Source organism: Grammomys surdaster, unplaced genomic scaffold (genome assembly GCF_004785775.1).
Source record: "Grammomys surdaster isolate TR1022 unplaced genomic scaffold, NIH_TR_1.0 362, whole genome shotgun sequence".
Lineage (NCBI taxonomy): Eukaryota > Metazoa > Chordata > Mammalia > Rodentia > Muridae > Grammomys > Grammomys surdaster.
This window is the reverse complement of record NW_021604781.1, coordinates 4,245,924-4,273,022: the sequence shown is the minus strand read 5'-3', so window position 1 is coordinate 4,273,022 and position 27,099 is coordinate 4,245,924. Positions and strand designations below refer to the sequence as shown.

The following is a 27,099-nucleotide window of genomic DNA, read 5'->3' as shown; positions in this document are numbered from 1 at the left end:
ATACAGACTATGAACAATGTAAACTACCTAGCCAAAAACTGAGGACCATTGAGGAGGAAAGGAGAAGATGATCACATCCCTGTATGACATTCCCTGTGCTGGCCTTAGTAAGAATGGTCCCATAGGCTCATATATATAAATACTAAGCTACCAAGGAAGGAAACCTTTTTGAAAGAATTAGAGAGATCAGGAAATGTGGCCTTGCTGGAAGAAGTGAGTCACTAGGGGTAGGCTCTGAGGTTTCAAAAGCTAAAGCCCAGCCCAGTGTACCCGTCTGCTTGCTGCCTGGGGATCAACTTGTTGCTCTCAGCTACTTCTCCAGCATCATGCCTGCGACCAAGTTCCCATCATGGTAAGAATGAACTAAACCACTGAGACTGTAAGCAAGCCCCCAGTTAAATGTTTGGTTTTTTTTTTTAATATAGGTTGCCTTGGCTAATGTCTCTTCAAAGAAATATAATAGTGACTAGACAATCCAGAGAAGCAAAAAACATTTTTTTTAAAAAAGAAAAGAACAAATTTCCCTCCTTTATTTATTGGTTTTCTAAAACAACTACATTTTTTTTCTAATCATAAATTTTGTAGAAAAGAAATGTCAAGATATCAAGGTGTTAAATTCTAGTTCAGGTTGAAATGTGTCTTTAAATTTTGTACTTACAAATTTTTTCCTTTTTATAAAAAAATAGTAAGGAGACTGGAGAGATGGCCCTGTGATTAAGAGCATGCTTGGCCCATAGGAAGAGGCACTATTAGGAGGTGCGGCCTTGTTGGAGGTAGTCACTGTGGGGGTGGACTTTGAGGTCTTACGCTCAAGCTTCATCCAGTGTGGAAGAGAGACCCTACTTCTGGCTGACTACAAAAGAAGAGCCTTCTCCGGGCTGGCCTCAAATCAAGACATAGAACTCTGTACTCCTCTAGCATCATGTCTGCCTGCACGCTGCCATGCTTCCCACTGTGTGTGTGTGAGAGAGAGAGAGAGAGGGAGAGGGAGAGGGAGAGGGAGAGGGAGAGGGAGAGAGAGAGAGAGAGAGAGAGAGAGAGAGAGAGAGAGAGAGAGAGAGAGAGAGAGAGAATATGAGAGGGGAAATGAGGAAACAAGAGGGTAATGAGAGAATCTAGGCTGAACTACACTCACACACCATGAGAGTAGAAAGACTACTTACTTGGAGGGAATTTCTAGGAGGAGGAGACAAAGGGTGTGAAGGATAGATGAGGAAGTCTAGTGAGGGGTACTACTATGAAGAAGGCACAGGAATGTACAGAAATGTTATAATGGAACCCATTATTTATCACAATAGCTAAAGATGTATTTTTTTAAAAGTAAGAGAAACTGTAAAAGAAAAGATCAGAAGTTCACCGAACATCCATCTCTGGAAGAATGAGAGATGACACATTGCTAGCACAGAGTGGACCTTTAATATATAATCTTTAAAAATAGCCGGGCAGTGGCAGCACACGCCTTTAATCCCAGCACTTGTGAGGCAGAGGCAGGTGGATTTCTGAGTTCGAGGCCAGCCTGGTCTACAGAGTGAGTTCCAGGATAGTCAGGGCTACACAGAGAAACCCTGTCTCGGGAAAAATAAATAAATAAATAAATAAATAAATAAATAAATGTCATTCTTATATAAATATAAAACAACTAAGACTTCCATAATATTTTAGAATTTAATAGGAGCAACATGCAAGTTTGACTAAAATATTCCTTTCCTTTTTTTTTTTGGTTTTTTGAGACAGGGTTTCTCTGTATAGCCCGGGCTGTCCTGGAACTCACTCTGTAGACCAAGCTGGCCTCAAACTCAGAAATCTGCCTGCCTCTGCCTCCCAAGTGCTGGGATTAAAGGCGTGCACCACCACCGCCCGGCAAGTATGCCCTTCCAAATATTACCAAAAAATATTTGAAAATAGGTAAGTTAAAAATCAGCATGAAAGTTGTGAGCAGTAAAAATTATTTGTAAGCCTAAATTAAAACCTAGTTAAACATAATCACAAAAATTATTTCTTGTAAGTAACATTTCTTTTCTTTCACCATCCCAAGGACTGACGTCAATTTATATATGCAAAACGAAGACTAAGATTAAGCAACATAAAAATGTTTAATTTTTTCAACAAGGATCTTTTTAGTTCAACACAGTAATTTTGTGCTACTAAAAAATCCTGATAAAAATATTACTAAAAAGTAATAAATTTAAGAAATTTCTTGGCCGGGCGGTGGTGGCGCACGCCTTTAATCCCAGCACTCGGGAGGCAGAGGCAGGCGGATTTCTGAGTTCGAGGCCAGCCTGGTCTACAGAGTGAGTTCCAGGACAGCCCGGGCTATACAGAGAAACCCTGTCTCGAAAAACCAAAAAAAAAAAAAAAAAAGAAATTTCTGAATTGTTACTATGACTATGTGTGATTTCTTTTGAGTCTCTGTTTTGCTTTTCATTGTGTACTGTTACAATACAAACTAATTCTAGTTTTAAAAGTTACCATTATTATAATTTTATTTATGAGTGTTTTGCTTACATATTTATCTGTGGACCATATGTGTTTGATTCTTGGAGACCAAAAGAGAGTATAAGGATCCCATGGAACTGGAGTTACAAATGGTTGTGAGCCACCGTGTGGCTCAATTGAACCTGGGTCCTCTGGAAGAACATTAGTGTTCTCAGCTGCTAAGCCACCCCTCCAGTTCCAATACTAATTCTATTTTTTTAGAAAGAAATAGTCTCCTGGGCATTATGGGAAATACCTGTTCTCTTAGCTACTTAAGAGGCAGGAGTAAAACTTGAGCCTACGGGTTTGTGGTCAGTATAATCAATACAGTAAAGACCCCATTACTAGATAAAACCAAACAAGACTAAAGCACACACATACAGAGGAATCAGCACATAAAGAACAGACCTCACACTGTGAAGGGAGGTGAGCAGGATCCTCACCTCAGTGCCTGCTCCTGGTGATGCTACACGAGGAATGGAAGTACTAACTCCCACCTCACCAGGCATGTACAAAGAAGACTGATCCTACTCCTGCACTATCTTATACGACAACACCCTTCAACTCACTACAAAGTGATTTCATACATAAGTACACAAAACTCAAGTAGAAAATAAGGCTTATAAGGAACTGTCTTAAAGGGAGGGGCAAAAGCAATTCCCAATGACTTCAATACTAACTCTCAAATAAAGCAAGGAATAAAAACAAAGGAAAACATAACCATGGCCGGCAAGGCTGAAGAGATGGCTCAGTGAGCAAAGTGTATGCTGGGCAAGCATGAGAAGGTAGGAGTGAATACCCAACACCCACAAGTACAGTGGCATGCACCTATAAAAACAGTGACGGGGAGGGAGCAATGAAGGAACCGATGGCTAACTGGACAGCAGTCTCACCCAACTGTCACTCTCTAGGTCCTATGAGAAACCATGCCTTAAAAATAATAACTTTTAAAAGGTAGAGAGCTATTGAAGATGACACCCAACATCAAGGCACTCTGCTTCCACATGGGCACACACCATGCACAACATCATATGGGTGGGCATATACACATGAATACAACACACGTGTACATTTGTGTGGGTGCACACAGACACACAGACACACACACAACTCTCACACTAAATAGAAAGACCTTTAAGGATAAGGATAAATGGAAAAGGTACTAGAAATAAGTATGGAACTGAACATAGACTAGGGATGATGCCTAAGTCTAGTGTTCTTTGCCTACCCCCAAATTCTAAAGAGGACAACAAAGCTATGGGCATGTGGGAGAGATCAGCTAGTTCTATAGCCAAGAACAGCAGGAAACTAATGTAACAGGGGAGTATTTTTTACACTTATTTATCTGACACTGCTGAAAATATTCCTTGGGGCTTTTTTCCTTATCATTCCTTATAGTTCAGTGCCTTTTGAAACACACCTCCAAATTCAAAGACCAGCATAAACTTAAATCATACAATCACAGTAAACATCATTTTACTTACTTTTCTTTAATTACTTAGTCAAATATTTATTTTCCTAAATCTTAGGAAAAGGCATCAAAACACATCTCACTTGGAGGTATTGGCTTAAATAAAAGACCCAGGCAGTGTACTAGACCAGGAATGGAAATCTTCATTCAGAAGCACTTGAAACAAGCAAAGGTGAGGTGTAATTAGAAAGCCTGAGTCTGGGTCTACATCTCTGGAGTGCTAGTAAAACCAATAAAGTCAATAATGACAACTGCAATTCAACCAGTTAATGTCAAGCAATACCCATGAGTGGAAAAACTGTGAACAATTTTGGAATACAGCCCTGGGCTATTAAGATAAGTCATAGCATTAATCCTCTGATTTTGAAAGTTGACAATCAAATAAATTTTATTTTTCTGAAGCATCACATGCTAGAACTCTTTAAAATCAGAACCAAAAGCAGGATTACCAAGGCTGTCTTCTACTGCACGTTACTTTTCATGGCATGTCTTTTATAACCTGACCTTAAACTTTTATGTAATATAAAAAATTCTCTTTCAATAAACTTTGGATTAGTAAAATACATATAAATAAAAAACTGTCTCACTTTTCTCAAGCAGACAGATTTACATCCTTCTAGCTGCTTGGAGGTAGGTGAGAACAGAAGGCAAGTAGAAAGAACTGTTCAACAAGTCCAGGGCTATCATTTAACACTGAACTCTAGACCTGTGCTCCAAGAGGCAGTCACCATTCACATACAGCATGATATGGATGGTGCCACCTGCAGTGACACAGCTCAAAGAACTGTGGAGAGAAAATAAAGCTTAATATAAGTGACACAGCTAAGAAACTGTTTCTTCTAAAATAAATACAAGACAGTCACTCATAAGTAGGGTGATATTTAAAAGGGTTCATGTTACTGCCAATCTTTCTGTTCCTCAGAAAAGGTCTATTTATAGAACTCTCTCTCGGGGATAACAATATATAAACAATGTCCACCAAACTGCTACTGCGGTCATACTTGCCTTCAATTTCTAGGTTCTAATATTGCTTCATATCATCTTACTGCACAAATCAAATTAATCTCCAAAAAGATATAAGCAACTTCTCTGAACAGTACAAAGTACCACTTGTTTTATCTAATTACCTTTTAACTCTATTGCTAACATTAGAAACTGTCTAGTCAAAAAAGGGGGAGCTGTTGTCTCTAGGAACCTGAAAGAAACAAATGAAGGCACAGACAAGGGTTAGCCTTCTCAAAAATATTAAACAAAAGAAACTTTAAGAGAGGAGAATAGAAATGGAACTCTCACTGGAGAAACAGCAACAGAAACTTAAGCAGTATGAGCCACTTGCTGAGATTTGCTTCCAACAGTCTTTAAATTCTCAACTTAATCCTTCTAAACTCAACCGAGACACTTACATTGGTAATATATGGTTCAATAGCTTGAGCAGTCCTCTTCAGCAAAGCCTTTGCCAAATCATATGCTTGCTTGTTTAAGTTCTGGAAAACACAAATGGCATCTGTATTATATGTATTTCCATAACTAGCCATGTTCCTATTGTGGGCTTACTGAGCTCTACCACAGAATTACAACCCCAGCCTGTACTTCAACTATGAAAAGCAAAATATTATTTGTATTTTAAAGACTACTCTTGAGTAAATGGAATGAGAGAGGTATCCATAAGTAAAGTGACTTTTTGTTGTAGATAGCCCTGCCTTGTATTTTGATGCTAATACTCTTTCCTGGGAGGTGGAGAAATAAAGGTTGGTGGGAAGAGAGCAGAGAAGGAGGAGCAGGAGAGGAGAGAGGAGAGAGAAGACAACGGAGGACGACTGGGAAGCAGGAGGTAGAAGGACAAATGCAGGGTCTGGAAAACCCTCAAGTTACAAGGGAATAGAGTAGTGTAGTGGTGAATCTGCCCAATCTAGGCTTGCAGAATATATTCATAATTATTGAGTTGTGTTTTCATTGACTGGTCTTCATTGGGTTGGAGGTGTACAGTAACAACTTTTCTTAGAAAAATCTGGCTGGGCTATTAGATCATAAGATCTCTTCCCAGTAAAAATAATTACATTCTTTTCAGATCTCCTTCATAACAGATTAACCACATAGAAATGGTCAATGAATGCTTATTAGATAAAAGAAATAATATTTAGTCATCCTAAATATCATCCTCAATTCAAGTTTGTTCAGATGAATACAAATATAGTCTGTTACATGATAGGTCCAGAAAAACCAAAGCATCTAAAGAGGGCTGACTGAAACTTGGAGGGATAAAAGCACTTACTGATCTTTCAGAAAACTCAAATTCCTAACACCCACATCAGTCAGCTCACAACCCTTAACTTCAGCACCAGGGAAAATTTGTGCTCTCTTCTAGCCTACACACATACACACGCACACGCACACGCACACGCACACTCCCCTTTTGTGTGACTTGATATGTGTGAGGTTCACTTCAGAATTAGATCTTTGTTATGTTTCTATATAGTATGAATAATCTGAATTTATTTTTCATATGGGTAGTGGCCTAGCTCCTAATGATTTGTAACATTCTAAGCTTCTAAAATAACTATGCATTCATATATAAACCTTCCATTACTTTCAGGTACTCTTTTGTCCATATTACCTAATTATAAATGAAAGACATGAAAGAAAATCTTAACAGCAACTCCCCACTTCTTTATTCTTCTTCAAAACTATCTGGCTATTCTGAGGCCATTTGCTCCTCTGTGTGAATTTTAGATTCCATTTGTCAAAGTATCTGCTCCATTTGATTAGACTATAGATCCATACGCAGGAAACTCAAGTCATCCTGACACTGTCTCATATTCTAAAACCAGCAAATCTCTCAACTTATTAAGCTGCCTCTGCGCTTTGTCAGCCAGCTACAATGGATTGACACAAAGGTAATGTACAAACTGTAAAGTCACATGTTAATCTGCTAAGTATATCTTACCTGTTAAAAGTTACAAATAAAAATTTGTTAGAACATATTTATATTAATCTTAAATCTACCACATTTAGAGTCTTTTCTGATTTTTCTGGGTACTGTTGTACTTCTCTGAAAAATATCATCTGAAAATAATTTCAAGGCTTTTTATCTTTCTAATCTTAGTGGATATTAGTTCATCTTTGTGTATCTAAAAACAAAACCAATTTGGTTGCTAACAGTGTTACTTTACCACTCTGGAAGTGACTACCGTGACTCTTGTTACTGAAGTTGCAAGTCAGTTTTACAGAGGAAATCCTGTATCTGCTCTTGTGACTGAGCTCTTGCAAGTCTCCTCAGGGAGATGGTGCTGTGTCTGTGACGCCCTCTCTCTTCACATATGGTACTGAGTTGACACTATCTCTCCCTTTCCGATACTCTAGAATTCTGGTGATTATTCATTAGACTGTCCCATAAAGAGTCAATGGAAGTCTTCCCACAATCAGCTTGGGTTCTTTTATTGCTTAAACAGTTTGTTGTTGTTGTTGTTGCTATTGCTGCTGCTGCCGCCACCACCTACATACTCTAAGTAGTTTCAAGATCAACTCATTTTTTATTGCTTAAGGCATTGGGCAAGTGATAGTTTTCTGAGAATTAGTCTAGTCTAATTTCAAATGTATTCAGAGATTATTATTCATGAGACTGTCCTTTAATGGTTTCCATATTCCTTGTTAATTTTTAACTATATACTGATATTATCACCATTTTTGATTCAATTTGCTATGATTTTACATATATATATTTTTCAAATTACAAATTGAAGTTTTCATATAATATCACTGTTTTCTTATTTCATTCATTTCTACTTGACTGATTTTATTTTGCTTGTATATTTTATTCTGATGTTTTATGACTTCTTGCACCAGAAGGTGGTCATTACAATTTATCAAATTAATGATGCTTGACATTAAGCTTATAGCATTATGTTTCAAACACTCAGTATTTCTATAAACCTTGGTCTGAACCTTAAATTGACCCAATAAATAGTGAATGTTTCATTCTCTTCCTAAGTCATCAATTTCTGCTTTAGGTACTATATAGGAAAAACCATGTCTTTACCCAAGAAAGACTATATGAGGGCTCAAGATAAAGATCACTTGGTAGTGTGTGTTTGCCTAACATGTGGGGAATGTCCAGGTTAGATCAGCACTATATAACTGGGTATGGTAACACATACATGTAATCCAAGGAGCACTCAAGAGGTAAAGACAGAATAATCAAAAACTCAAGGTTATCTTCAGTTACAAAGTGAGTCTGAAGCCAGTCTGGAATATATGAGGTCCTGTCTCAAAAACCTACTATGTATAATATTTTGTGTCCATGTATGGACACCCATGTTCTAGACAGGAAGGAGTAATATACACATATGTATGTACATGTATGAGGCAAGAGATACCTAAGGGTATCACTCCTTAAAAACACCAAACATCTTTTTTTCTTCTCTTCCTTCTCTGTTTTTTTCTTCAGTAGGCCAGGCTAGCTGATCCATCTGTCACCAACACCCCCAGCCCCAAGACTACAGGTACACAATATTTATGTGGCTTTTTTTTTAGTGAGCTTGGAACATCAAACTTGGATTCAAAACCAGTTTACCAACTAAGCTATGGCCCTGTCAATAATATTAATATAATTTAACTTTCTTGTTTTTTTAGTTTGTAGTTACCTGTCAAGTCTTTCTCAGCCTTTTACAAATCAGCTTTTCCATGGCTGTAGTTTAGCTGTTTCTCTTATTATCATCAACAAACTGGATTAATCTCCAGCCCAATGTGACAACCTGTGTGATATGGTAAACTCAAGTTGTTTATATTACTGCCAATCTTCCTTTTCTTTAAATCCTTAAAATTCTAATACACTTCAGCCCACATTCAACTAACCTAAAGACCACATTTTACTCCTAGTGAGCTTTTCTCCTAATTGTAATTTTGTATGTCCAGTTATTGTGAGTTTTTAACTCTTATTTTTACTCTACTCTATTTATCTGGAGAGTGTGTGGTGTGTGTGAACATACACATGCCACTGCAAACATGTGATGGTCAAAGGACAATTTCCAGTACTGGTTTTTCCAGTAATGGTTCTCTCCTGTGGACCCGGGGATCATACTCCAGGTCACGAAGCTTTTAGAGTGAACCTCTTCAGTGGTCTTGACTCTTACTTTGATGCCCTTAATTAATTTAAAATATATTGTATCTTTAATCCACTTAAGCTTTGTTTTCAACTTTGTTTGAATGTTATTCAGTTCAAAAGTGTTCACTAAGGTATAAAGAACTACAATTTTACAAATGACTGAAAAGGAGAAATTCCCACCCAAAACTGTTCCCTCTAAGCTAAGCAGACTAAGCCAAGGCTTAAACTGTAAGGAGCTAATGAGAAGACTCCAGCTCACCTCCGATTAGTCAGATATCAGCGTTCTCGTTCTTACAAGTGTCTCTGTGCAGTGGGCCAAGGCAAACAGGCCTGAGGAAGTACCATTTGTGTATACTGTTACTTAAGTGGTACTAGGAATTAACTTTAGACTCTCACACATGCTAGCCAAGCCGAGCTACCGCTGAACTACACCCTACAGGCCAAAACGTGCTTATTTATTTTTCCTTACAAATGGACTTTTTCATGACAACAGTCTGAAAAGACAAAAGCCTAGAACTTCCCTGCTAATCAGCTGCTGAGTACAAAAACCAAGCTGGCTATTTAATCTATGTCTGGGAGAGCCTTTTCTCCTAGGTATTGGCATGGATGTAGGTTCCAGTGGGCTAAGAATCTGGCCAGTTACAGCACCCACGGTGAGCCTGCTTCATTAACTTTGGAAGCCTCCCGAAGATGCCCAGTGGTGGAGTTCATGATACTGGCCCTCCTACCAAACCACAGAGAGCTAAAGGCTTGAGACAACAGGCCAATCTCTCTGGTGGGTTGCCTCAGAGTGGGCCCCTTATCAGAATTTAGTTGTTTCAAATGATAATATAACAGAATCCTGACAATGTGGGCCCTAAGACAAAGGAGGTACTCTGCATCTCAGGAGGATGGACTATGTGCCTCAGGAAGGGGTGCAATGTGTGTGGGGTACAGGGTATGTTCCCACGAGGTCTGACCTCTACTCTATCTCCTGCCTCCCTTCTCATAGTTGTTATCAGTGACAGGTATATTGCTGAGCTGGGCAGAATTAGGAAGAGGCAAATCAGATACCTGAACAGCAAGAGACTAGACAGAGGCAATCAGAGCCCATATCAACACCTCTGATTATTCATCTAATAAACAGATCATCTGAATTTTGAGATCTAATCTTAACTTACTGTTGATCTTGCTTACTTTCAGCTTATTTCTAATGAAGGATTATTTGTACCAATATAATGTAAGACTAAAATAATATCATGCTGTACAGAGCCTTAAATTTAAACAGAGAAAAAATTTAAACAAATATTTGATTATACTGGTAATTTCTATGTTCCTCTTTTGAAACACAACCCCTTCTCAATCATTCAACTGTCATTCCAGCTGCTTACCAGATTTGGACATACATATACAGGGTAAATGCACACACTTCAGGTAAAATCTCTGATCACTAACCTCTGTCTCTATATTATCCCAACGTTTTGGCTAAGGTTCCATGCACCCACACATAAAGTTATATAGCAGTATCTAAGCAACCATTCACCCACTCCTGTATAAAGTGAGGGTCTCAGCACCAGAAAAATGAGGATATGACCTCTCCAAGATATGGCTGCTGGAGTTTTAATTGTAGACACTTGGGAGGCACAGCCAGAGGCATCCGGAGGAGTCCAGCGCAGGGAGAAAGTGGTATGTGAACATGATCAGCAGAATGGATCAGACTAGAGAGGAAGGAGGAGGAAGTGAGGAGACAAAGGAGCACAAAGAGCACATGGTCAAAATGGAAAGGTGAGAATGAGAAGTTTAGGGCAGGCGGCAAAGTGAGAAGAACCAGGGTACCAGGTATCTGCAATGCTGAGAGAGCCTGAAGGCCAGCATCCACTTTGGTGTGCTGATAGGCACCACAGATAAGTCTTGGGTCCTGGATTTCTTTTGGACCTGAGGACTGTGAGAAATGCACCCTACACAAAACTCACTAACCACAAATATTTTATCACATGAATTAGACAAATTCATTATTCTTCATTCTACTGTCAACTAAGAAACGTAGTTTTGTTATATCTTAAACAAGTATCTTAATATTATTCAATCAGTAAAGTCTGCAAAACTAAGATTAAAGCAGTATCAATTTTATTTATAACATAAAAATAAATTCTTAACTAAATAGGGTTTAGACACATTTCACATACCTTATGGGCAGGTACCAGATTTACCAGAACTGTATCTAAGAGCTCCTGAGATACTGTATCACCTTCACAAATGATAGAGCTCATGAGGTCCACCATGTGCATATGAACTTTCTGATTGTGGCCATTGCTGTAACCCAAAACAGTTATTTTATTTTAACTGAGACAGACAGTAGTAAACATTGTACTTTATAAAAGTGGTGAGATAAATCTGTATTACTGTCAAGATTCTTTCTCTCAGGTCTTACAATAATAAAAATGTATTTTTAGACTATACTACTAAATTACTTTCCCTTAAGCCATTCTTACAACCAAAGTAGTTAAATGCAATCTTAGTTTCATCTTCAATTGGACAAAATATTTTTAAATTCTATTAAATTTTATAAACAAAAATGTTAAAACAACCAGATAAATTAAAAAGTCAACATAAGCCAGATGTGATGGTGTATGCCATTGATCCCAGCAACTGGGAAGCAGAAGCAGGCTGAAGTATGTGAGTCTGAGGGCAGCCTGGTCTGCATAAGAGTTCTAGCACAGTCAGAGCTCACAGTTGAGACTCTGTCTCAATGACAACAAAAAGTTAACACAGTATATAATCAGAAATAATATAATCCAAAAACTTAGTCTAATTTGCTCTTCTAACAAATAAATACATAATAATAAATTCTATTCATTTAGAACTATATAGAGAATAATTGTAAGTTAATTTATAATCTTAAGGCAATATCTATAGCAACAGTTTTTATGGAGTCATAGTAAACAAAAAAAGCTTTTCAATTAAAAAGTGTTACTTTTTTAAAAATCAACTTACTTTATAACTGAGAATAATGTTCTGTATAGTTGAGTAAAGATTTCATTGCTATCTTCTAACTCAAAGCATATGTTATATGATTTAACCCATGCAATATTCTAAAAGAAAGAAGTAGGGAAAAGGCAAATATATTAGTTGCTAAAAAAATACAAGAACAACAACAAAAAATCATCTCAAGTAATAATCATCTCAAGTAATAACGTGTATTGCTTACCTCAAGTAAATAAAAATACCTATTGAATTGAGGGCTCTTTGTATCTTCTAGTCCCTTTAATTGCCTTGTTATAAACATAAATATATCCTTTAAAAAAAACAACAAAGTTTTGCTTAGATTGTGAATGCTAAAAGGAAATATACATTGTACTAGTAGGACTAGCTACAGCTTATTCGCCACCTTTGTAAACATAAGACTAATTTGTAAAGAACAAAAAGAAGGGCAGAATTGTTTTTTACAGAACAACTTTACATAAAGATCCTGATAGGCAGGCACACACCTTTAATACTAGTATTTGGGAGGCAGAGGAAGGTAGATCTCTGTTGAGTTGAGGCCAGCTTGGTCTACAGAGTGAGTTCCAGGACAGCCAGGGCTACACAGAGAAACCCTGTCTCAAAAAAACAAAAAAAAAAGAAAAAAAGAAAGAAAAAGCACAACACATGAAACAATACAACAATTGTGCAGCAAAATAAAACAAAATCCCCAAACAAAATTACCAAGTAATAGCACAACACATTAGAAGCTTGGCCATCTGAGAAAGAGAAATGGAATTCAGTCTGCCTAGCTCTCAGCCATCAGTACACTGCAGAAACTTGCTTCCCTGGATCATTTCTCAATCTATCTCTCGCTGTCATTTTAGTTTTTTGTTTAGTTTAGTTTTGTTTTTTAGTATTTCCCTTTGTACCTACCTAAATCTTTAAAGACAGACAAAAAAGTCACGGTAGTCAAATTTTCCTGGGTTTCAAATGTTTTAGAAAACTGTAAAAAAGACTTAAAATTGTAAAAACTAATTCCCCAAAGAAATTTTATTGCCAATATGTTCTTCAATAAGTAAAATAATGTAAAAGGCAAAAATATTATATGCAAATGACTGATTTTAATCAGCACTATTTCAAGTACTATAAAAAGTACATCCTTGGGGCTGGAGATGGCTCAGTGCTCTTCCAGAGGACCAAGGTTCAATTCCCAGTACCCACATGGCAGCTCACAACTCTCTGTAATTCCAGTTCCAGACAATTCCAGGGGATTCAACAATCTTACACAGCCACACATGCAGGCAAACTCTTAATGCACAAAAAATAAAAAACAAATAAACCATAAAAATGTATATCCTTTAAAAATGGCTGCTTTGACAGTAGTAATGGACAAGACATAATCTCCATGAATAAGCCCTTCCTCTATTATCTAAAAGAAATTACTTGGCATACTAGCTCTATCAGAAGTTGGGAATGGTTGTCAATTCACTCATAATCTCCTAATAAGCCAAATGTCCAGGAAGAGTTTGCTCAAGCCAGTAAAAAAACTGAGACCTAGAGAAAAAAGTAAAAAAGACAAAAAAAAAAAAGAATAATATTTTACACATTATAAAAAAAAAAGGAAAAAGAAAAAAAAACTGAGACCAAAAGGTAAGAACAGAGATTGACAATTTTCTAACATATAATACTAACAGATGTGGCACTATTGGAAACAAAAGGAAAAAGAAAAAAAAAATGGAACGTGAAGCTAATCAGAAGAAAAACTATCTCATACTCAGAAAGCACCCTTAAAACAGTGATTCTTAAGTTCTATCTCCAACACAAAAAGGATAGAGTATATAAAATGAGACTCAAAGACTGATTCTAGAGACAAAGAAACAAACTGAGACTTTTTTAATGTTTCAACTAATCCACACAGACCTTTATTTAATGTTATTGATTGAATATTCTTCTCATAACTGTCCTGACATGGAAAAGAGAACTGTATCCTTCTTTCAGAATGCCTTTTTCATTATTTCTAAGCCTTGAGCTAGGTTACTGCTCATACAAACTGACAAGTCCGCAAAAGAGGCAAGTAAGCTGCACAGCAGCAGCCTTTATACTTTTGTTGAGAGACTGTCAACGGAACACGTGATAAGGAGGAACCCTGGCCCAGGTGAAAAGGAACCGGATCACCAGCTCCTACTTAAGTCTGATACTTGACTCAAATTTTACTGAGTTGAAAGGAGGTCAAGGCAGTAAGTTCCTCATTCCAATTATCAAGAAAAGAATTACAGAGTAAGGCCCATGTCTGATTTGGAGTTGTTGCTTTCATTACAAATAACTAACATAACATTTCTTGACTGAAGCAAACCATCTGCTGGTTTTTCTTACTATGGATGAAAAAAATCTTCCCGAGGAAAGTCATTTTTTGGGCACTAGTTTCTAAATCATTTACTATCTGACTTGTCACAGAGTCATTTGGTATCTCTTGTACAGCTCTTATTCAGGTTCCTAGTAAGTGCTATGTTTTAAACAATCACTATGGTCTTCATTCATAATTTTCAGAAGGAAAATCATCATGAAAAACATATAGCATCATGGTGACATAACATGAAAAGTACAGTATTCACTGTGTGAGCCCATGCTGCCAGAAAAAGAGCCTTGAGGACTGATTCTAGAAATTCTACAAGGAGACTAACTTAACAGAACTTCTGTAATTGTGGCATGCTGCATGTTGCAAGCTACAGACAAACCGTCCTGGGTGCCCTTTAATCCCCTTCATAATCATTCATGCCCAGACCTCGGTGATCTAATACCCTTGTGCCTTCTGGAATATGAATAGAATACGGGCTTCCACCAAGACAAAGGCCTGTAATGGAGACTTCTCCATACCACTGTAATCCATCTACCTGAGGTTTTCACAGATGTAAAAATAAAAGAGGTCTTGATTTTAATGTCTTTCTACTGTTCTGTTACTATAAAAGACTCATGAATCTGCTACCATATAGAGAACATAGTACTTTGGATAATGTAATCTAAATCTGTGATCTTGGGCCATGGTCATTCATATTTGGCTCCAGAATAAATTGTGTGACCCCCTTAATCTGCTCACTCTGGGGGTCAGAAATTGTATTTCAAAAGTAACTTTCACAGGAAACAGACATTTAATAAAAGATTGGTCCAGGAATTCTTAAATGTGTCGTTCAACGTAGTCGAATGTGGCAGTGCTTCCTATGAATACTTGCCTTTAGTTTATCAGGAGATGTGTAAGGAGCCTCAGGAGCATAAATCCGGAAAATGTCAGCAAGGCAGCAAGCTACCAGTAAACGGACATCTTTATCAGGATGCTTGAGGAAGAAGTCAGAAGCAAGATGTAAAGCTAGGTTTAGATAAAGTTCCTTTTCCTCTTCAGAGTCCTGGTCCATGTCCATGAAAGTTTTTACAACCATCTACACACAGACAAAGACCATCAAATAGTCAGATGTTTCCTATAAACAGTCATGTCAGATAAAAAGCTATAGTACTTACAAAACAGCCCTCGAAATAAATATACCTTCATCAGAAAAACAGAATGAGATCCCGCTACAAATGGAGAGTAAACAATTTTTAAAATATAACTAAAACATTTTAACCAGGCATAGCGGCAGATGCCTGTAATCCCAAGACCAAAAGGATAAGGCAGTAGGATCACGATTTCAAGTCTAGTTTGGGCTACAAAGCAAAATTCCACCTCAAGAAAACCTCCTTAATGCCTAATGTTTAAAACAGTAGTTCTCAACCTTTTTAACTGAGATCCTTTAATACAGTTTCTCATGTTATGGTGACCCCCAATGAAAAAATTATTTTTGTTGCTACTTCATAACTGTCATTTTGCTACTGTTATAAACTGTAATGCAAATATCCATGTTTTCCAGTGGTCTTAAGTGACTCCTTTGAAAGGGTTGTTTGACACCCCCTCCCCAAAAGGGGAGATTGAATCTCAATCCAGAGATTGAGAATCACTAGTTTAAAGTAAAGGAAATATTTATCATTTATCTACATATCTTCCAACCAGACTTAGTTTAGAATTCACCCTATACAGTGGTCATTACTCAGTCTGTATCTGTGGGAACTTTTTGTCTCACTATAGAAATACTATAGAACGTAAACACATCTTTCCTTTTTTTTTCTAATAGATCTAGTCCTAAAGAAAACTCTAGTATGAAAATTTAAGTTTCTATCTGTTGTCGTTAATCTTCACTATCAACTTGAATGGATTTAGAATCTCATGGAAACATATCCTAGAAGTGTCTACAGGAGAAAATTTGCCTGAAGATGTAAGACCCACTACTGAATGTGGGTGGCTTGGGTTCCTGATTGAATGAAAGGAACAGTGGTGTCGAGCTGTATTCATCTCTCTGCCTCCTGATTGTGGATGTAATGTGACCAACTGTCCCACACCTATTACCTATGATATATCATCTTAGCCATTAAACCGCTCCAGATGTGATTTTTCTATTTCAGCCCCCCCAAAAGACTATATAAGCAGATTCAAGAAAAATGCTGGGACTGAGAGATGGCTCAGCATTCAGAGCATGTGCTTTTCTTCCAGACGTCCCAAGTTCAGTTGCCAGCACCCATATCTGGTAGCTCACAATCACCTGAAACTCCAGAGCCTGAGGATCCAACGCTCTCCTCTGTCCTCTGTGGACACTGCATTTAATGTGCTCATACCCAGCAAAGAGACATAATTAAGAAATAAAAATAATCGATTTTTTAAAAGATGTCAAAGATGTATTCTTAAAGAAAAATGCAACCTTCAGCTACCATGACATGAGTAAGTGTCATGGTAATACACTAAACATATTCCAGGCCATAGTAAAAGAAAATATGTTATGGATATCTCACTGGCTCACTGAGATAATCCAGGTATGTGTTAAGCAGAATCAGGATGAGGATGATCTGTCCTCATAATTTTTTATAAAAAGGGGATGCAAAACAAAATTATAAAGCTTAAATTCTATGACATTTCTCTAGGTTTAGTGTTAGTAGAAATTATAATCTCCAGCTATCCTATCTTTACTTCAAATAAAATTCAACAAAATGATCCGTACTATACTTTATTCAAATGAGAATCAAGAAAACTGCTGAACCTGGAAGAACATGACATTTCAATCTCAACTCTGACAAAAGGTAAGCATACAGTATCCACTAGGTGGTGCTGCACACACCGGCCGCTGAGCAGGGCTACTGAGCAGCACAGCCTGTGGTTCTGACTTACTAGAGGCCTGGAGCTCTGAGTAAGAAATGCTTTATTCATTCTGAACACACGAGCAGCCATGGGGGACAATGCTGGTCAGAGAGCAACTCTTCTGCTCTGCCATACCTGGTGCCAAATCCAATAGAACCACACAAAGCGATAAAGGACCCACTCTAGATCTGTTGTCCTAACACTTCAACTGCAGTACTCTCAAGACATAGGCTCTCAACATCTTTGTGCTTATGAAAAGACACAAGGGCAAATAAAGAGATAGGTCCACAAAACTAATTATTTTTCCGTTTAAGCTCTTTATACAAGAGTGGGAAATGAAGTATATTTTGAATAAAATGTTATAGGAAAACCCATAAATTATATAAAAATAATAACCTATATATTAACAAATTGTCATAATTCATAAAACTTATATGGGTATTGTAAATAGCAAAAAGTATTATAGCAAACTAAATCTATTTTCTCTTTTTCTGAGGAGGAGTATGCTAAAACTCGTATTAGGAGTAAATAAGGAAAATGTTAAAAATGTGTACTAGGCAGCTTGCTGCTGGATACAAGCACCTGACAGTAATAAAAGCACACTACACAACATTGAATGTAAAGACAATCGAATCTGCTCCAAACCCAGATAACAGCAATTTTTCACTACTGTGTATTCAAATAGTATTGTAAATCTCAGTAAAATTATCACTAATTCCAGGATTCAGAAGGCTTAGGCAGGATTATAAATTCAAGGCCAGCGTGGACTACATATAGAGTTCCAGAGCAGCCTGAGCTATACAGCAAGACTTGCCTTAAGTCAGGGTATGGAGGGCCCTCAATTATAAATCAGATGAGGCCTCTAATTTTAAATATAGCTAAGAAAATAGTATGCATAAAAGTTACTAAATGTTAATAAGCTTGTATGTGTATGCTCTATCTTCATAGCACTTATCCATAAACATGATAGATACTATAACCTATCATTTCTGGGATAAACTAAGAAAATGAATGTATCAGCTTCTAGAAATTATCATCCTGAGTGAGGTAAGCCAATCACAAAAGAAGACACATGGTATTCACTCACTGATTATTGGATATTAGCCTAGAACCTTGAAATGCCCAAGATGCAACTCACAGGCCACATGAAGCCCATAAAGAAGGAAGACCAAGTGAGGGTGATTCGGTCCTTCTTAGAAGGAGCAACAAAATACTCAAGGGAGCAAATATGGAGACAAAGTGAGGGACAGAAACTGAAGGAGGGGCCGTCTCAAGACCACCCCACCTGAGTATCTATCCCATCTGCAATCACCAAAGGTAGATGCTGATGTGGAAGACAGGAAGTGCATGCTGATAAGAGCCTGATATGGATATCTCCTCAGAGGCCTTCAAGAGTCAGACATATTCAGAGGCAGATGCTCACAACTAGCCATTGAACTGATCATGGGGTTCTCAATAGAGGAGTTAGAGTGAAGACTGAAGGAGCTGAAAGGGTTTGTGGCACCATGAGGAGAGCAACAATACCAACCAACCACAGCTCCCAGGGTCTAAACCACCAGCCTGGGAGCACTTAGGGGGGGATCCAGGGCTTCAGCTGAATATGTAAAAGTGGAGGGCCCTGCTGGGCATAGGTGGAAGAAGAGAACCTTGACCTCATGAAGGCTGGATGCCCCAGGGGGTGGGAATTTTGAGGGTGGGGAGGTGGGAGTGTGGGGGGGGTGTAGATAGAGGTTACATCCACAGAGAAGAAGGAGGAGGGGCGAGGGGATTGGGGGTTCCGAGGGGGTGGTGGGGGATGGGGTAAGGGGACAACATAGGAAATGTAAATAAATCATCCAATAAAAAAAAAAAAAATTCAACAGATCAAGAAAATGTAAATACATAGAAAAGTAAATACATCATACATATATAAAATGTTGAGCTTGGCTCTCCTGAATGAGATAAAACACAAGTTCCTAGTCAAACTGAACTCTAAAAGCTTATGTAAAAGTAAACAATATCCAGACCTCAAGCGAGGTTTATGGAGGTATTAGCATCTCTTTCACATGCATACAGGACATCACAACTTTATATATTACTGTCCTGTAAGGCTCTTGAACTTTAGTGATGAAGGCAAGTTTTCCCAACACTGACAATCACATAAATAACAGATCAGTAAACATTACAAAATGTACATGCTGAAATAATACATGTGATCCGCTAGTAAGTATAATTTCTAATATGCAAAATGTTTTGCATCAGTTGAAAGAAATGAGTACTATAACAAGTATCTAGTTAACACACACACACAGACGGAAAAACTTGCTCAACTAGAAGGGTAATCTTGAGCAACTGTTCAACCAGTCTCACATGTACGTCTCAAGTTAATGCTACTTTAAACATTTTAACAGTCACAGGGACCATTAATGCCCTGAAGAAAAAGGTGAAACATTTACCCCACAATCTAAAGCGACCCTTATCATGGAGAATGCCTCTCATAAGGTTTACTGTCCATCTTGGTTTGTTACAGTGTGCCAGAAGCAGAGACAGATGCTAACAGTCACGCTCTCTAACCCTAAAAATAACTTACCAGAAGGTAACCTATAGCCTAGGAGTGCTATAAATACTTCAAACTTCCTTTCCCAGACCTGAAGAATTGGTGGAGGAGGGGTAGTGGGCAGCAAATAGGAAGAAAGAGCAAATAACTTGGTAATAGACAGTATAAAAATATCATGGGACATGTGCTAATTGCTCTCCCAAGAGCAGTAGGGTCCCGCTCTTCTTACCTGGCCTGTACTCACACTCTTTCTCTACCATTTGCTACTCAACAACAACAAAACCAAACCTCTAACAAACCAAGTTCCATGGCCCCACATGAAGAGCCCCACATGAAAGGCTCACACACTGCCCAGCTGTCTGAAGCATACACTGTTCACTCACCTTTAACCGCCTCACCATCTCCTCTTTAGAGATTTTATCTGAGATTTCCTTGACACCAGGAGGGTAAGTAATTTTCCCATCGTTGGTCCTTGTCTTTGAATGAGCCATGATGGAAATGTCTGTACCCCTAAAGCAAGAAAAATATTAGTACAAACTAAAAGCAAGCATGTTCTATAACAAATGTAATAGATAGGATGTTACCTAACAATTTGTAACTGCCTCATAATTTACAGTAATTTGGACATCTACTGAAAAGTATTCTACTAAACATTGCCCAAAATGACTGAGGGAAGCAAATTTATTTTTTACTTCTATAAGTTATTTGCAATAACTCTCCCCAACAAAACATACACAACAATCAATCAATCAATCAATCCATCAATCAAATGTTCAAAGTAGGAGGAGGAATGGGGGGTAAATAAGATCAAAAGAAATTCTCAAAGAATTAACACAAAAATACTTATTTAATAAAAAAAAGGGCCATAAATGATTCAGATAAAAAAAATCTAGGGAAGAAAACCCTGAGACCCGAGAGAATTAAATCAAATGCTACAGCGCTCTATCCTTATCTCTGATGTGATCTGCCAACACTGACAGAACCAGTATTCAGTTTCAGTGCTCACATGACAAAAGGGACAGAATATCTGTACCCATCAAAAACTTCAATGAAAGACAACTCTAAAAATCTGTAAAGAATAATTATAAAAAACAAACATGCAAACGGCTGCAAATAAATAAAAGTTCAAGAGACAAGTTCATTTACATATAGTAAAAATATTAAAATTAAGATAAAAGAAATCATCCAAGGAACAAACAGAGAAACACAGGACCAAATACACGAGGGGGGTCTATCTTATGAGCCACAGAAGAGTGAGCAGGCCACACAGAAGCACAAAGTATCATAATACAGCAATCCACAGATTCAAGAAACCAAAGATAATAAATTCAAAATAACAGGGATAATTCAATTAAAAACATTTTTAAAACAAAATCAAAATCTCAAAGTCGATCCACTCCCTTGGAAAGAAGAGCATTTGAAAACAAATACTTGATTTCTTTTCTTTTCTTTTCTTTTTTTTTTTTTTTCCGGTTTTTTCGAGACAGGGTTTCTCTGTGTAGCCCTGACTGTCCTGGAACTCACTCTGTAGACCAGGCTGGCCTCGAACTCAGAAATCTGCCTGCCTCTGCCTCCCAAGTGCTGGGATTAAAGGTGTACGCCACCACAGCCCGGCAAATACTTGATTTCTAAGTAACAACAACATAAGCCAGGAGACAATAAAATTTTGTCTTCAATATGCAAACCTACAGTTTAAATCTAAGGAATGGGATTTTTCAAGAACAGGTGAGATACGGACAAATTAGCCAAACAAACTGATAGCTGTGTGTATGAGATATGTGTAAAGCTCTCAGAGCATTGTTTAGCACACGTTAAATGCTTTGTACATATATATGTGATCAAGTGAAGAATAATATAAAGGAAGCAGAGGTAGGCAGATCTCTTGTGAATTTTAGGTCAGCCAGTGCTAAATAGTCAAACTTGCTCATGTGGGGTTTTAAAATGTAGACAGAGGATTTTATACCTAAAATATTAGAAAAATATTTCTTGGAAAACCAAGCAAAAGAAAGCATATAATCTAAATATCACGTAATATATATTACGTATTTAATGAGTGTGCGTGCGTGCATGTGTGCGCACGCGTGTATAGGGCTCCAGGGTCCACTTCTTTGTATGTGCTCAAGAGAAACAAGCACACGTCTCGTGTAAGGCATATACTCAAGCATTCACAACAAACACAAGTGTCTATCAGCCACAGATAAGTAAACTGGCATGTATATTAATACAGCTATGGAGTCAATCAACCATTGCTTCAAACAATAATGTATATTAGCATTGGAGTTAACTGAAGTATATCAAACACAAAATCTCCAAGTACATGCTGACATAAAAATTCTGAACCATACAGAGAAACCTCTACAATGTTAAAACAGTAGTCAAGTCAGAAAATCCCTGTAAAACACCTGATAGGTGACTTGCAGAACTCTGATCTATAAAATACAATCATAAAGTGACAAGGGGAATGAACCGATGTTTGGAGAATACACAAGCAACAGGTAAGTGCTCGAGAAGATTCAGCAGTACTGTCTGTAAGAGACAAACTCAACTTCAAGGTGTCATTATGTACCATACGGATGCCTGGAATAAAATTACTCTAATGTAGGCAAGAGTGTGAAAAAGCTAGTCGTCAGAAATGACTGGCAGAATAGAAGCAGTAAAAATAATTCTGGCCCTCTCTTATTAAAATGAACTACTTAACCCACAAAGCCAGAAATCACACTATTGGACGTTTTCTAAGAAAAATGAAAACTTACATTAATAGAAAATATTCCCGGGGACTGGAGAGATGGCTCAGTGGTTAAGAGCACTGACTGCACTTCTAGAGGTTCTGAGTTCAAATCCCAGCAACCACATGTTGACTCACAACCATCTGTAATGAGATCTGATGCCCTCTTCTGGTGTGTCTGAAGACAGCTACAGTGTACTTATATATAATAAATAAATAAATCTTTTAAAAAAAGAAAAGAAAATATTCCCAAATTGAAAGCATTCCAAGTGTAACATTCACTATGCACAAAGAAAAGAGTAAGGCTCGAAGGGTTTTACACATGTTATGATCTCCTTATTTAACTCAAAATGATAAAAACCTAGAAGTGGGAAGCAGAGGAGAAGCTTTAGGAAACAAAGGTGGGTGGAGGAGTAAGGAAGCAGAAGGGAGCACCCTCCTATTGCAATTGTGCATACTTGGAACTACAGCAGTGGTTATCAACATGTGAGCCGCAACCCTTTGGAGGGTTCAACACCCTTTCACAAGGGTCATCTAAGACCATGAGAAAACAGAGATAGTAACAGTATGACTCATAACAGCAGTAAGATTAGCTGTGAAGTAGTATAAAAATAACTTTATGGTTGGGGGTCAGTACAACAAGAACTAGGAAGGTTGAAAACCATTGTTCTTCAGGGTCCAGCCACAGAACTACAGATACTGCATACTATGTCAAGCAAAAACTCAAGAGTAAGAGAACTGAAGAGAGAGCTCAAAAGTTAAGAGTATTGACTGTTCTTCCAGAGAACTCAGGTTCAATTCCTAGCAATGCACACAGCACTTCATAATTTTTTTTTAACTCCAATTCCAGGGGATCTGATGTCCTTTTCTGGTCTCTGCAGGCACTAGTCACATAAGTTATGAACATACATGCATGCAAGCAAAAACATATAAATTTAAAACTAAAAATTCACTGGGTGGTAGTGGTGCACACCTTTAATCCCAGCACTTAAGAAGCAGAGGCAGGTGGGTCTCTGTAGTTTTAAGGCCAGCCTGGTCAACAGAAAGAGTTCCAGGACAGCCAGGGCATACAAATAAACCAAAAAAATAAAAAATAAAAAAAAAAATCAAGAGTATGTTATGTAAAATCTACCACCGAGTACTACTATACCCATTTCAACTTCTTACGTTTGCTGTAAGTACATAAGTGTGCAGAGAAGCAGATGCATGATGGGCGGGTGATAGGTTCAAAATACTATTTCTGCGACACTGATTATAATTACTCCAAAATAAAAGCTTTTCAAGTGTAAAAAAAAAGAGTAAACTTTAGTCACAGAAACAACAAAGAAGTTTTAAAGCACAATTTTCACAGGAAAAACACAATGGAAAAATGCACTTTTGATGAAGCCTGAGAAAAATTATGAAAACTATATTTGAAAAGATACTGCAGTCTGAAATGCAGAAATTGACTCAGCATAGAGACTCAATGCAATCATCAAATCGAGCTTTGGTTCTGAAGTGAGGACGCAGCTCAGTGACTGTATCCTGGGGTTCAATCCAGGAAACTTGGGGTTGGTGGAGAAACATGACAGCTGGGTATGGTGGTACACACCTGTAACTCCAGACACCTGGAGTTCAAGGCTGCTCTAAAGAGCAATTTCCTGGCTAGCCTGAGCTACATGAGGCTTTGTATTAAAAATAGAAGTCATACATTTAGGTGTCTGTGTGTGTAGCAATAACAATAAAATGAGACCATAATTTCAAGTGGGAGCAGGGGTAAAGGCTGTGGGGTCACACAGGAGGTGGGAGGGAAAGGAAGGGGAGAAATGTTCTAATCGTATTTTAATTTTTAAAAATTAAGTAAAATATGAAAAGAGCAAAACCAGAAAGGGGACAGAAAAGGGCCAAAGGAGAACATGGAGAAGTGGGGGAAAGACTAGAAAGAGAAGAGGAGGAGAGGGAGAGAGAGAGAGAAAAGAGAGGCAGAGAGAGAGAGAGAGAGAGAGAGAGAGAGAGGGGGGGGGGGGGGAGGAGACACTAAAGAAATTAAAAACAATGACTGACTGGACTTGGTTCTAGCAAATACTAAAACCCAATACAAAGGAATTTAGACAACATGGTACTGGTGAGGGGAAAACAACCCAGTGGAGCATAAGATGGTCTAAGAACAGACTCATAAGCATGAAACTAACATGAAAACAGTGACAGAATAAGACAGCATCAGTCAGTAAGGATGGAGCAAGAAGTACTGCTGCTGCCATACTTGACACAAACATTAAATGAATGCTGGGTAGATTAGTAATCCAGATATCAAAGCCAAATGTGAAAGAATGTGATGAGAGAGTAAGCACTGTTTGCCAAGATCCAAGCTCCTGGGTGTGCTCCTTGAAACAAACAGCATATTCACCAAAGCCTAAGACAAGTCCCTCTCAGGGAACACTCCTAATGAAGCAGACTTCACAACTGCACAGTCTGCAGCATAAGCGTCAGCATGGATGAGCTGTTCACGTGCAGACAGCCCAGAATGTGTGTATTCAAGTTACCATGGACCCATTTCTTGCACATATCCCAGCAGTAACTAGGGGGCAAATGAAAAAAATGGACCTCAAGAGTCTACCAAGAGAAACACATAACAACTAAGCCACAGTAGATTCTGAAAGCACAGTAACAGAAACAGCAAACAGGAAGCCTCGAGGAGATTTAAAAAGACATCATTCCCATAAAGGTAACAAGATGAAGCGTAGTTATATAAACAGCAAGAGAAAAGACTGATAAGGTTCAGACTTTGTCACTGAAGGCAGGGGTGATGCACGCAAAATGTAGCTCAAAGAAAAAGAAGGTAAAAAGATGAAGGTAAGGAGCAACAATGGGGCAGGTTTCTGAGTTGGCAGTTTAAAATATGGTGAATACACACAGGTTATTCCTCAGAGTGGGATGTACTTACCATGAACCTCAAAGTCATTAAGTGTGCACGTTCACACTCCTTGACTTTCACCTAGCAGAGGGGTCCTCCCCCAATACCTAGTTACATTCTGAGCCTATTTAAATGGCACTTACTATACTCACTATACTTCTGTCCCCACTAGCTCATAAACTCCTTAAGACAAGGACAGGCATAACTTTATGCAACAGTGTTACTATATATGATGAGCATTATTAGTAGTAGATACTCAGAAAGTACTTGCTGAATGAATGACAACTATTTTGAGAACTACTGCGTCTGCAATGAAGGCTCAGAGTTTGTCATTAAAGGCGGGGGTTAGTGATCCATGAAAAATGTAGCTGCAGTGCAGTGCGGATTAGACAGGAGAAGAAACCAGGGGCCCTCAGCCTTCCTAACGCTGCAACCCTTTAATACAGTTCCTCATGCTGTGGGGAACTCCCCCATAACCATAACACTATCTTTGTGCTATTTCATAACTAATCTTGCTACCGCTGTGAATCGTAATGTAAACATCTGTGTTTCTGACAGTCTTAGGCAAACCCTGTGAAAGGGTTGCAACTCACAGGTTGAGAAGCACTGAAATAGAGAGCCAATTTAGCAAACAGTGATAAGTAAAGGAATTCAGGCAATGGTTTACAATACTGACCCAAAGAGTTAAAACGTATTTTAATAGAAAAAAAGAGGAAATGACTATAAAATTCAAAGTATTTGTTCCTGAAAAGTCACCTATTTAAATGTTAACTGAGAAATCATTTGGTGAAATATACTATATTACACCATTGTATATATGATATATACAATACAGAACAGCTAAAGCAATGGCTTCAGATATTAAAATGCTTGCTGAATAAGCATAAGGATCTGAGTTTTCCCCAGCACTGCCATAAAAGGCTGGGTATGCTGGCACAAACTTGTAGCCTAGCACTGGGAAGAAGAACACACACAGACTCAGGGGCTGGATGGCCAAACAATCCAGCCTAAACACTGAGCTTGGGGTTCAACAAGAACCTGATGAAAAACCACACAGGGAACGAAAGAGGTAAAGATACAACATAAGCTTCAGGCTTCAACAAGAGAACATAGGTGAGCACATATACACCAAAATCATGATGAGTACACATTTATAAAATGTATGTCCTGGTTATAACAGAGATGATAGGGAAAAGAACGTATCTTGAGGAAAAATAAGTCATAAGTCCTAAAGGGCAACTCTATTTTATAGGTCTAAACTTCATTCTAAAGTTTTATTAAAAAAAAAAAGACCATACAATATTTTGATAATATCTACTGCTTATGCTATGCAAATTTAAACACTTTATTGTTAAAAAATGTGATGCAAGGGACAGAGAAATGACTCAGCACTAAAAAGTACTGACTGCCCTTCCAGAGACTCTCGGTTTAATCCCCAACACTCACAGGAAGGCTCACGACCGCCTCTAACTCAAGTTCCAAAGGATCCACTGCCTGGTTTTGGCCTCAACAGTCATTGCGCATATATAGTACATGACAAACATTAAGGCAAAACACCCATACACAAAAATAAAGGAAAAAAGAAATGAATGCAAAGTTGAGGAAACATGTCAGGTAGTTAAAGTGCTTCTGACATAAGCATGAAGACCTGAGTTTGATCCCCAGCATTCACACACTCACACACACACACACACACACAGAGAGAGAGAGAGAGAGAGAGAGAGAGAGAGAGAGAGAGAGAGA

General features: G+C 38.0%; 1 protein-coding gene across 4 annotated transcripts in view; it reads right to left on the bottom strand.

The window, feature by feature from the left end:
• Pds5b (PDS5 cohesin associated factor B) overlaps positions 1–27,099 on the bottom strand; it is a 132,293-nt gene that overhangs the window by 69,750 nt on the left and 35,444 nt on the right. For all 4 annotated transcript variants that reach the window (XM_028779733.1, XM_028779735.1, XM_028779732.1 and 1 more), the window contains exons 2-7: positions 20,122–20,248; positions 15,218–15,421; positions 12,235–12,321; positions 12,021–12,118; positions 11,213–11,339; positions 5,350–5,430 (exon numbers count right to left, since the gene is read on the bottom strand). In XM_028779733.1, the coding sequence (XP_028635566.1) occupies positions 5,350–5,430; positions 11,213–11,339; positions 12,021–12,118; positions 12,235–12,321; positions 15,218–15,421; positions 20,122–20,229 (705 nt within the window). In that variant the 5' untranslated portion in view covers positions 20,230–20,248. The remainder of the gene's footprint in view (positions 1–5,349; positions 5,431–11,212; positions 11,340–12,020; positions 12,119–12,234; positions 12,322–15,217; positions 15,422–20,121; positions 20,249–27,099) is intronic.